This window comes from Leptopilina heterotoma, unplaced genomic scaffold, assembly GCF_015476425.1.
Source record: "Leptopilina heterotoma isolate Lh14 unplaced genomic scaffold, ASM1547642v1 Lhet_7, whole genome shotgun sequence".
In the NCBI taxonomy this organism is placed as follows: domain Eukaryota; kingdom Metazoa; phylum Arthropoda; class Insecta; order Hymenoptera; family Figitidae; genus Leptopilina; species Leptopilina heterotoma.
This window is the reverse complement of record NW_025111161.1, coordinates 1,381,914-1,395,302: the sequence shown is the minus strand read 5'-3', so window position 1 is coordinate 1,395,302 and position 13,389 is coordinate 1,381,914. Positions and strand designations below refer to the sequence as shown.

The 13,389-nt window shown below is 21.1% G+C and overlaps 1 protein-coding gene across 1 annotated transcript in view; it reads right to left on the bottom strand.

Moving 5' to 3' along the window:
* The window catches only part of LOC122510506 (myotubularin-related protein 3), a 34,409-nt gene that overhangs the window by 2,685 nt on the left and 18,335 nt on the right, over nucleotides 1–13,389 (bottom strand). The window contains exons 11-15 of the mRNA XM_043625202.1: nucleotides 10,787–11,037; nucleotides 10,187–10,414; nucleotides 7,442–7,715; nucleotides 2,408–2,509; nucleotides 1,901–2,085 (exon numbers count right to left, since the gene is read on the bottom strand). Coding sequence (XP_043481137.1) covers nucleotides 1,901–2,085; nucleotides 2,408–2,509; nucleotides 7,442–7,715; nucleotides 10,187–10,414; nucleotides 10,787–11,037 — 1,040 coding nt within the window. The remainder of the gene's footprint in view (nucleotides 1–1,900; nucleotides 2,086–2,407; nucleotides 2,510–7,441; nucleotides 7,716–10,186; nucleotides 10,415–10,786; nucleotides 11,038–13,389) is intronic.

The window sequence follows — 13,389 nt, the reverse complement described above, 5'->3', positions numbered from 1 at the left end:
TATTTTCAAAATTTTTTAAAAATTCTCGTCAAGAAATAAATTATCTTTATAAATAGATAGGGAAATTCTTCTCAAGAATTAAATTATTGTCAAAATTTTTTTCAAATTCTTCTGAATTCAATTATTTTTAAAAGTTTTAATAAAATTGTTCTCATGAATTCAATTGTTTTCAAAAATTATTATTTAAATTCTTGTCAGGAATTCAATTATTTTTAAAAAATTTAATGAAATTCTTCAAAAAGTTTTCTATTATTTTCAAAAATTGTTATAAAATTCTTTAATATAGGGGAGAGTCTCCAGTTGTGAGACGGGTTTCATTTTTGACCCGTAAATTGTAAACGGGTAAACGAAATTGTAAATAAAATACACCGTTCGAAAGGTAACAGAAATACGCAACTTTTATTAAAAGAAAGTGTAGTGTTTCGATGAACTCAAAAAATTTTACGATACGTTTTCCGAGCACATCGCTTTTGTCAAAAAAAAAAAAATGTCTCCAGTTGTGAGACACTCATTAAAAATTGCTAAAATTTAATAAGTTTGCCATAAAACGTTATGTTTAGTGGAAATAATTGAATATATTAATAATATATATTATTATATGCTAAATAATTAAATTTATTCGCCAAAATATGACTATCAAATAAACACAATTAAATAGCTTCAACAAGAGCATTAAAATTGATTTCTTCTGAATCAATTGACTTTTTTCCACTTGACATGCCCAAAAATACTAGAAAAAAAATCAAAACAACATTTAAATAGTATGCCTGCAAAGTCGTATTTTTTATGCTGCCCAGATGGGTGTTGACACCGTCTCACAACTGGTGATATGCTGTGTCTCACACCCAGAAATTGACGCTAGTTTGAAAAAGGAAAATTAAATTATTTTCAACCGTAGATTGGAACAATGCAATATTGCATCACAAAATATAAGGAAAACACTAAACGAAAATGCATTACATTTACCTTTTCCAATTAATAAACTTGGAAAAAAAGTACTTTGCATTTATTGAAAAAACGCTTTTTAGTCGATTATCACACACAGTGTTGGTATTTAACAAAAACAGTTTATATATCAGCTTCGGCGTACACGAAAAAGTTGGCTCATATAAAAAGAAATGTTTTTATATAAACCAATCGGCTTTTTAATATTGCATGTTAAAAAAAATTGACTGTCTCACAACTGGAGGTGTCTCACAACTGGAGACTCTCCCCTAATAAATTTTATTAAAATCTTAATTAAATTCCTTAAAAGAAATTAAATATTTTCAAAAGTTGTTAATAAAATTCTTTATAAAAATTAAATTTAAAGAAAGATTCAATATTATTTATTTTTGTATTTAAATAATTGACTTCTCGTAGAATTCAATTATTGTTTTTCGTACTTTTAACTAACAATTTTCAGAATTAATTTTTTTTTTGAAAAAGTTTAATTGAATAATAATTGACGTTATTGATTTAAAGTAGAATTTTAGTTAAAAATTCTAGAAAATGTTAATTGAATTGAAATGATACAAATAATTTTGAAGAAATTACACTAACAATATTCTTATAATAATAAACTAATGAGTTTGTCAATCCGTAATTTTAAATTTTTAAAAAAATTTTTTTTTTTTTATTATAAAGCATAAAGAAATGGATCGATATCTTTATGTTTTATCCTGTGAAATTTTCATTATTTATGAAAATAACTAAATGTTGGCGTAGAATTTTATTAAAATTTTGTTTAATTAATTGAATTTTTTTAGGAATTTTTATTAAAGTTGTGTAGATATTAATAATCAATTAAATATTATATACTAAAAAATTTAACTAATTTCAGAAGAATTTTAGTTTAAAAATTAAAAAAAAAAAACTCGGTTTTTTGGGGTAATAATAATTTCGGAAACTTCGTAATTACCTGCAATGATGTCTACGTCTTCCGAGCCAAAACTCAATTCCACAACCCATGCAATGATCGACGGCGTGATCAGGCACCCAAAGTGTCGGTGCCGGTGCTAATTCTTCCACTGCTTCCCAAGACATGTCCGAAGGCAAAGATTCTCCGTGATCTCCAGCACTTTCCACAGAATCCGGTAAAGAACCCTATTTCAAATTAACAACGTTTAATTTCAAAGCGATCACTTTTTTTTAAAGAAACATGTAAAAAATTTATCGTTAAATAAATAAAGTATTTGAATTGACTAAAAGAAAACGAATGTTTTTGGAATCGAAAGATTATAACTTTAAAAAAGAAAAATTAATGTGATGCACTCCGAAAAAAAGGATGTAAGGTATCCAAAAAGCAAATCATATACCTTTCTTCGGAGCACGTCACATACTTAAAAGAAAAATGTATATTTTTTTACTTTTTTAAAATTCTTTTTTATATTTTTACTTTTAATTTTACTTAATTAACTTTACTTACTATATCATCGATCCGATCATTATCAGTTGTGTGATGACAGACTTGCTTGATCAATGCTAATCTCGTGGCATGTAATTCTTTCCGTAATGCATCTTCTTTGAGCTGCTCTCAAAAAATTACCTTAGCATTTTGTATGTAAAATTACAAAATAAGTTGCTATTTCGTATAAAGAAAGAATGAAAATTTCAATATAACCATAGCAAACTGTAACGTTTTTTTATAATTTATTTCTGAGGAATTTGTAAATAATTGAATTTCCCGTGAAATTTTTATTATTTATGAAAATAATTAAACATTTTTGTAGAATTTTATTAAATTTTTTTTTAAATAATTAAATTCTTTTGGAAAATTTTATGAAACTGTTAGATATTAAAAATTATTGAATTGGGGAAAATTTTTGAAAATAATTAAAATGTTACCAAGAATTTTATTTAAATTTTTGAATTTCAGAGAAGAATATTATTATTTAAAAAGATAATTGAAATTTTGACAAGAATTTTTTTTTAATTTTTGAATTCTGACCAATTCTACTTCCCCTGACTTTTCTGGCCTGTGGCAACTCTGATTAAAGTGAAATTAAATAAAAATAATAATTTTTTATGGGGAGATTACATTGACTTTGAGGTTTTTTTTCGGGGATTTTTTTCAAGTTAAAAAAAAGTATAAAATTCTATTATTTTCAGATAATTATTGATTTTATCCGATACCTTTTCAAAAATAGATAGAGTTTCAAAGTGACAAATTAAACATTTTTTTATGCAAAACAGTTATTTGTCAAACAAACAAATAAATAAATAAATATAAAAAATATTCTCTAAACTTAAATTACAGTTTTTAAATTTCTAACTCAGACTTCACAGCGTTCTCTCGTGTGATAAATTAAATTTACAATTTTGAATATAGTTCTTATAAGGAAACAGGGTGTTGCATGATTTTCCCATTGAATTAAACAAATAAAAAATTTTAATCACAATTAAAAATATTGATCAAAATACAAAAGCAGTAGAAAACGAAAAACAATTATTTACAATCAAAATATAATCATGCAAAATCCTTATTGTGGACAACTGACTTTTTGGAAAAAGAAGAAAAGAAGCTATATATTTAAAAATGATAATTTCACTTTATTCAAAAAATACTTCACACTCTTTTTACTAATCTAACAAATTTCGTTCTAAGATTCACAGAGTTTCCTTTTAGATATATATATATATATATTTTTTTTTTAAATTTTCCTACAGGACGATTTCGCTGATTATGCGTGGAATGCGTATAATCATTAAAAATACTTCCTTCAAAAATAATTCCAATCTAAAAATCAGCAAATTCATCCTGTTCATCACAATCAACAGCAGAATAAATTATAATCAAATATACAATTTTTTTTTTGCTAGAATAATAATTACATTCAATGTTGATAAAAATATCAGATAACATAAAACTGAAAAAGAAGAAGAAAAAGAAAAAGAAGCAGTAGAAGCTTAATGATTTTTTGAAGATGTTAAAAGTAATAAAAAAAAGATTTCATTTTTTTTCTGATTACTAGTAAGGGACACTTTGTACATTACTATAGTGAAGAATGTAATTTTTAATTGAACATTGCAAATGTCGCTGTGAAGCCTGATAAAAATGAAGCGCATAAAATGAAAAACTTTTTTCATTTTTTTCTTACGCGATTGATAAAAAAAATATTAAAATTGAGAGAATCATGTTATCGGAATAATGTTGTAAGGTAGTTCAATTGCAAAACATTCTGTCAATTCGCACTTGAAAAAAAAATTTTCACAAACGTAAAAATGACAAAATATACAACGAGATGATTGATTATCCCATAAAAATCATTTTATAAAAAAGTCTTACAATTTTATTTTTAGTTTTAATTTTTAGTCTCACGAAACTGTAAATAAAACTATATTTTATACTTAAAGAAAGTCATAATCTACTTTAAATATTTTCGGTGATCTTGATTACGAATCCAATTTTTGTTTTTAAAAATTCAAAATGGCGGATCTAACATGGCGGTTGAACAAGATAAAATTCTCAAACGTTGGAGTAAACTAATTTTTAAAAACTATTTGTTCAAATGTGTTCGTTTTATTCTCCTTCACCATAAAATTCTCAAAAATTGTAATCAAATTCTTTAAAACGATTCAATTATTTTCAAAAAAAAAATTTGAAATTCAATTATTTTCAATATTTAATATTTTCATAATATTTCGCAAAAGAATTCAATTAATTAAAAAAAAATTTATAAAATTCATCCAAAATTCAATTATAATTTCCACAGGAATTCAATTAATTTAAAATAGCATTTTTAAAAAAATTTCGAAAAAATCAATTATTTAACAAAATTTTTATACAATTCTTCACAATAATTCAATTATTTTCACTAATAAAAACATTTTTCATGGAAATTCAATCTTTAAAAAAATTTTTTATAAAATTTTAAGCAAGAATTAAATTATCTTCATAAATAATAAAACTCATCGAAGAATTTCAATTATTTTTAATACTATTTTAAATTAATTAATTTAGAAAAATTCAATTATTTTTATAAATAATGTTTTCCACAAGAATTCAATTATTTTCATAAATAATAAAATTCTTTACAGGATTTTAATTAATAAAAAAAATTTTAGCAAACTTCGCTGGAAGAATTCAATTATTTTCATAACTAATAAAATTCTTCACAGAATTTAAATTATTTTTAATACAATTTTAAGAAAATTTTACGAAAAACGTAATTATCTAAAATTTTAACTGAAATTCATTTTTAAATCAACTTTTATATGAATATTCTACGAAAATTCAATGATTTAAATACAAAAATAAATAATTTATTAAATAATTGAATGTTTTTTAAAATTTAATTCTCATAAAGAATTTTTTCATCAAATTTTTAAATAATTGAATTTTTCCGACGAATTTTAATAACATTTTTAAGAATAATTACATTTTTCGAGGAATTCGATTAAAATTATGCGATGAATATTATTCTTCATATTTAAAAAAAAATTTATTTATTTACAAAAAATCTAATAGAATCCTTCGCAAGAATTCAATTACTTTCAAAAACAACAAAATTTTTCACATAAATTCAATTATTTTTAAACATTTTAACAAAATTTTTCGTAATAATTCAATTATTTTTGAAAACTTTAATAAAACTCTTAAGAAATATTCTTAAAAATTTAATTTCAATTCCTCGAAAAAGTCAATTATGTATTTAGAAAAATGTTTTTTCACAGGAATTCAATTATTTTCAAATATTTTAATAAAATTGTTCAAAAGAAATCAATTATTTTAAATACAGCTTTAATTAAATTTTTTTGAAATAATTCAATTATTTTTTTAGTTTTTAATAAAATTCTTCCCAAGAATTCAATTATTTACATAAATAATTTCTGCGAAAGAATTCAATTATGTCGATAAATAAGAAAATTATTCCCGAAAATTTAATTATTTTGAGGCATTTTAATAAAATTCTTAGCAAAATTCAATTATTTACATGAATAACAAAATTCATCACAAGAATTCAATTTTTTTTAAAAGTCTTAATAAATTTTTTCTTGGAAATTCAATTATTTTTTAAAAATAAAATAAAATCGTTCGTAAGAATTAAATTATTTTCGTAAATAATGAAATGCTTTTTAGGAATTCAATTACTTTCAAAAAAAATTTAATAAAATACCACACAGACATTCAATTATTGTCAAAAATTTTAATAAAATTCTTTGTAAAATTTAATTATTTTTAAAAACTTTTCGCAATTCAATGATTTTCAATATCTACTATTTTCATAAAATTTACAAACAGAATCCAATTATTTAAAATTTTTTTTTGTAAAAATCTTCGTAAGAATTCAATTCTTTTCATGAATAATAAAAATTTCTCAGTAATCTATCAACAGATTCGAATTCAACGTAAAAAAATTCGTTAAAAAGCGTTTTTGTTTTTTTGGGTCTAAAAGTTGAACCGAATGAAAAGACAAATTTTTTAAATTTGTTTTTATGGAAATGTGAAAAATGGAATTTTGAACATTTAATACGATTAAAAGTTACATTTGAATAAAAAAATAAAATTTTCTGTCACTAAAAAACATTTGTTAATTTTTAGGTTACATTATACTTTAATTATTTATAATTGACAGAAAATTATAATTTCTATTCAAATATAACTTTAAATTGTTCAAAATTAAATTAAATTTCTTACACTTCTATAAAAAAAGGAATTTAAAACTTAATTTGCCTTTCTTTTAAAATACGAAATTATTTATTTGAACTAATTTTTGTTCCGATTGTTTGTCGGATTCTTCTTTAATCTTTAGAGTTAAATATTAATTTGAAATAACAAATTCCGAAAGATTGATAATTTAAATGATTTTTATGGAATAATCAGACATTATGCAACTATGAATAAAAAATGTTCTTACGAGAACAATTTAAAAAAAAAATTCACATAAAATGGAGAAAGAGAGGAAAAGAGAAAGAAAGAAAGAAAGAAAAAAAGAGAGAAAAAGAAAAAAAAAAGAAAGAGAAAGAAAGAGAAAAAGAAAAAGGGAGAGAACAGAAAAAATTGTTTAATGCATTTTAATTTAAAAAACATTTTTAACAATTTACTTGAAATTAATATACTGACTCTCACAAATAAACTACCTTAAAACATAATAAAATATATACAAAATGTTGACATAGAAAACAATTAATACTTATTAGATAAATAATTAATTTTTGTCAATTTGACTGACTACTTTGACACTCTATTTGTATTTGTAACACAAATTGAATTAACAAAATTTAACCCAAGACATTAAAATAATATAAATAATTTCAAGGTATTATAAATAAAGCTTTTTTTAAGTTAATACACCACATTGAATTCATAATAATAATAATAATAATAACTGAGTTTTGTTTTTTTTAATTAGAATGGCTGCTTTTTAGAATTAAATAATATTCCTTGGTAGAGGATAAAATAGATAATATATATAGGAAATAAGGAAAAGAATTATTATTCATAACAAACTTGTGGTACCTTGTGTTCCACAATGATTTGTTGAACTCTCAGTTGAACGTCGCAATGAATCAAAGGAAGGCCATCTACATCATCCAACTTGTCAAGGTTGTCAATAATCACTTCCTGATGAATGGGAGACGCTGGACAAATACTACTTGCTGATCGTGAATTTATACTCGTTTCACTCAAATCGACATTATCAACATGAACTCGATTACAGTTACAATTCCCTCGACTCGTTCCAGGTTCAATCCATCGCGATTCATTGTTTTGTGAAGGATAAACTTGCAATCTGCAAAAAAAATTATTATTAAAAAATCACATTTCAATTAAAGAATTTGTAAAAATCGTAAAAAATCTCAAAGGGATTGTTTATACACTATGTGAACAATTTTTAATCACTGTTTGACCCCAATTTGGACAAAAAATTAATTTTGTTTTTCCCTGATTTCCAGACAAAATTTTTACTTTTTCCCTGAGCATAAAAAATATTCTGATTCACTCTAAAAATTATTAGATACTCAAAAAAATTTTCTATTAGGTACATTTATTTACAAATTTCTTCAGAAGTAAAATTATTCGAAAACATCAATAACTCCTTCTTGAAATTAATATTTAATCATTATTATTTTTCCATAAGAATTAAGATTTTCAAAAATTTCAAATTTCAATCTTTTGAAATTCAATAACTTTTAAGAATATTATTGTAAAACATGAAAATATCGATACAATTTTAAATAAATTCCTGGAAAAATGTATTTATTTTCAAAAATTTTTTGCAAGAACTCAATTGCATTTTACAAACAACGGAATTCTTCGCTGAAATTGAAAAATTTTCAAAATCTACTATTTTAATAAAAGTTCTGAAAAGAATTTAATTATTTAAAAAAAATGTAATAAAATTCTTTACAGGATTTTAATTAATAAAAAAAATTTTAGCAAACTTCGCTGGAAGAATTCAATCATTTTCATAAATAATAAAATTCTTCACAGGATTTAAATTATTTTTAATACAATTTTAACAAAATTCTTCGAAAAATGTAATTATATATTTAAAAGAATTTATCACTTGGTAAAAATTATATAATTCGAAATAAAAGGAATTTATCAATCTTCCAAGTCAATCTTCCTTGACTTGGAAGATTGATAAATTCCTTTTATTTAGAAAAATGTAATTATTTAACATTTTACCTGAAATTCATTTTCAAATCAATTTTTATTAGAAAATTCTACAAGAATTCAAATCATTTAAATATAAAAATAAATAATTTATTTAATAATGAAATGTTTTTTTAAAATTTAATTCTCATAAAGAATGTTATCAACAAATTTTTAAATAATTGAATTCCTTCGACGAATTTTAATAAAATTTTTAAGAATAATTACATTCTTCGAGGAATTCGATTAAAATTATATTAAAATTCTCAAGAATTTAATTATTTTTACAAGTAATAAAATTTTTCACGCATGAATTGAATTATTTAAAAAAATATAATAAAATTCGTTGTAAGAATTCTATTATTTTTATAAATAATAAAATTTTTCATAGGATTTCAATTATTTTTAATGCAATATTTTTAATAAATTCCTCGAAAAATGTAATTATTTCGAAAATTTGTTTACAAGAATTCAATAACATTCCACAAAGAATAAAATTCTTCGCTGAGATTCAAATATTTTCAAAATCTACTATTTTAATAAAATTTCTCAAAAGAATTCAATTATTTCAAAAAAAAATGTAAAAAATTCGTTGTAAAAATTCAATTATTTTCAAAAAATAATAATACCCTTCACAGCATTTCAATTATTTAAAAAAAATTGTATAAAAATTCGTTGCAAGACTTAAATTATTTTCCTAAATATCTAATAAAATTCTTCACAGGATTTCAATTATTTTTAATAAAATTTTTAGTAAATTCTTCGAAAAATGTAATTAATTTCAAAACTTTTTATTAAAATTCTTCGAGAGAAATAAATTAACAATTATCAATTATTTTGAATAATTTTTGCAAAAGTTTCTCGAGAATTTTCAAATTTCAAGAATAATTACATAATAATAATTACATTTTTCGAGGAATTCGGTAAAATTGTATTAAAAATAATTAAAATTCTGCGAAGAGTTTTATTATTCATGAAAATAATTGAATCTCTGTAAAAATTTTTATTATTTTTGAAAATAATTGAATTATTGCGAAGAAATCTATAAAAAATAGTTTAATCTTTACTTAGAATTTTATAAAAATTTTTGATAATAATTGAATTTTGGAGAAGAATTTTATTATTTTTGAGGATAATTTAAATTTTGACGAGAATTTAAAAAAAAGTTTGAACATAATTGAAGTTTTGCAAACATTTATAACTTCTGTAAAATTCAATTTTTTTTCAGTGTTTTTAACTAAAATTCTTCTATAAATCCATGATTTTTAATAATTAATTAAATATATACTAAAAAATTAAATAAAACTAATTTCAGAAGAATTTGGATTATTAAAATATTTCAAAAATCTAAGTTCTTTAGTTTTTGTTATTAGATTCATTCAAAATTGAAATTTTCTAAAATTTTAAATTAAAACCTTTCGAAGTTCATCTATTTATGAAAATTGAAATCGCAACTCTAAAAATTCGATTAATTTTGAAATATTTAATTAAAATTATTCATGAAATAATTAATTAATTTATAATTAATTAATTAATAATTATTAATTAATTTATAATTAATTAATAAAAATATTAAATTTAAAAAAATATTCTCTTGAAACTTACATTTCCTTTTCTCCATTTGTCAGAAGATCGCTGTTTGGAATTAGAGTATCAGTGGAACTATCCCCAGAGGTATTAGTGAGTAATTCTTTTGGTTCCTTATTAACGCTGAACGCATTTCTCTTTTCCTCAGCCTCCATCTCTTTCTTTGTATTTTCTTCAGGTTTATCAATAATGTGAATCTCCTCATCCTTATCCGATTGATTATCAAGACACAATGTGTCAAATTTTCTATTAAAAAAGAATAATAAAATTATTATTTTTAGAAAATACAAATTTTGCTATTTTATCATTCTTTTAGTGAATCTTTTTGTACATTCAGAAAATATTATATTTAATTAAAATACAAAAATAACTTTACATGATTTTCATTAATTAAAGTTAATATTATAACCTTAATATAGAAAATATCTACTGCTTTGATTTAAAAATATTATTTCCTTCAACAATTATATTTAATTCAAAAACATTTCTGTTTTGGTTTAAACTAAAAAATGTGTTTAATTAAAAAAAATGATTAAGTATAATAAAGAATGAATTATAATTTTAAGTTTGATTTAAACAAAATAGAAAAATGAATGCAAAACTAAAATTGAAATTTACTTTTCGATAGAAATGCTCGAGTCACTCAATCTTCTTTGAAGTCGTGTTAAATGATCTTGTGCATGAATAAGATCACCGTAAGATCGTGTTTTTGTCATTTGTCCCTGTGGCTCTTCATTTTCTCCATTTTCTATATCAATCATTGTCATTCTTTGCTTTATATCACTGACACCGAGAGTTGTTTCCAAGGATCCCAAATATACTTCTGACCAAAGTACTAAATCTCTCACATTATAACTGGGCCATAATACCTGCAAGAAATCAATTAATAATTAGCATTCACAAAAAAAAACAGTTTAAAAAATAAATATATTGATAAAATTAATGAATATAAAAAGATAAAATTAAAAAAAATTGCTAAATTTTAAAATATAACAATAATTAATTATAATGGTTCGATTATAATTTTATTTTTCAATAATTATCAAACTGTTACTTTTTTGTTTATATTGTTGTGTAAAAGGTATAACAATTTTATAAACAAAGATTCACGATAAAAAAAAGAAGTCATTTCAATTAAATTCGACTGATAGACTTTCATCAGTTATTCAGCATTTTTCTCAACATTATCTTCGTTAATACGTATTTGTAATGATTTGTTTCATCTATTTAAGTCATTACTGTCTTTAAAATTAAAGAAACAATATTCGCTTTCTGCCACTTATGTAATAAATACTTTATTTATAGAAAAAAAGGAAAAAAAAATATTTCGTCACTTTTAATTATTAAAGGTCAATATTTTTTATTTTAATTTCTTAAAGTGTTGAAAATTAATTCGTATTTTTTTTATTTGAAATCAAATATTTTTAATTTTATCACTGTAAGTATTATATACGTCAAAAATGAGATCAATCTGGTCTTTGTGTACATAAGTGGCATCGACCTTTAATTTTAATTTTTTGAAATATGAATTGAATTATCCAAATTATCAATTTCAATCTTACAAGACTCAAGTGTCAGTGACCTATTTGAATGAAACTTGGCATTTAGTTGTAATTGTTGTAATGTGTAAGTTTGTAGAAAATATGTTTTTGAACTCAAAAAAAATTCGCAAATGAAAAAATTGATTTTTATTGCTTTTTAATCTTTCTTTGGAAAAAAACCTTTCTTTTAAGCTAAAAATGCTGAAAAATAACATTAATATTTATTTTTTTATTTGAAAATTTATTTGTTTATTTTTCAAACTGATTTCAATTCATAATTTTATCATGTTTTTAAAAAAAAATTTATTTTTTATATATAAAAATTATGGTCAAAAAAGGTTAAAAAAATAAACAAATGAATTTTCTTATAAAAAAAAATTGAATAATAATGTTATTTTTTAGCATTTCAGCCAGAAAACGAAGATTTTTATTCAAAATCATTCAAAATAATGTTTAAAAATTATGCAAATCAATTTTTCCATTTGAAAATTTTATTAAAATAATTGAATAGTCGCAAAGAATTTTTAAAAGATTTTTAAAAATTGAATTCATTTTCAGCCTAAAAGCGAAGATTTTTATTTAAAATAATGCTTATAAAAATTATACAAATAAATTTTTTCATTCGACAATTTCATTTAAATAATTGAATAGTCTCAAAGAATTTTTTTTTACAATTTTTTAAAAACTGAATTCTATCAAGAAATTTTATTAAAATTGAATTGAAAATAATTGAATTACCGTGAAGAATTTTATTATTTATGGAAATTATTCCATTCTCGCAAGGAATTTTATTTAAAATTTTGAAAATAATTTAATGTCGACGAAGAATTATATCAAAATTAAAAAAAAATGATTTCTTTAGAGAAATATTAAAATTTTATTGAAAATAATTCAATTCTTGCGAAGAATGTGATCAAAATAATTGAATTTCAAAGAAAAATTTTATCAAAATTTTAAATAATTGAATTCTTTCGAAAAATTTTATTAAAATTGAATTGAAAATAATTGAATTCATGTGAAGAAATTTATGATTTATGAAAATAATTAAATTTCAACGAGAAATTTTATCAAAATTTTTAAAAACTGAATTCTATCAAGAAATTTTATTAAAATTGAATTGAAAATAATTGAATTCCCGTGAAGAATTTTATTATTTATGGAAATGATTCCATTCTCGCAAGGAATTTTATTTAAAATTCTGAAAATAATTAAATGTCGACGAAGAATTATATAAAAATTTAAAAAAAAATGATTTCTTTAGAGAAATATTAAAATTTTTATTGAAAATAATTCAATTCCTGCGAAGAATTTTATTTAAATAAATGAATTTCAACAAGGAATTTTATCAAAATTTTTAAAAATTGGATTCTTTTGAGAAATTTTATTAAAATTGAATAGAAAATAATTGAATTTCGACGAAGAATTTTATCAAAATTTATTATTTATGAAAATAATTGAATTCTCTCAAAGGATTTTATTTAAAATTTTGAAAATAATTGAATTTCGACGAAGAATTTTATCAAAATTTTTGAAAATATTTAAATTTCAATTATGACTTTTATTAATTGTTTTAAAAATAGAATTCCTTTAAAAAATTATTAAAATATTATTATTATTTAATAAATCGATTATTTCGATTATCAAAATCGAAAATTAAATTATTGACGCTTCTAACAAAAT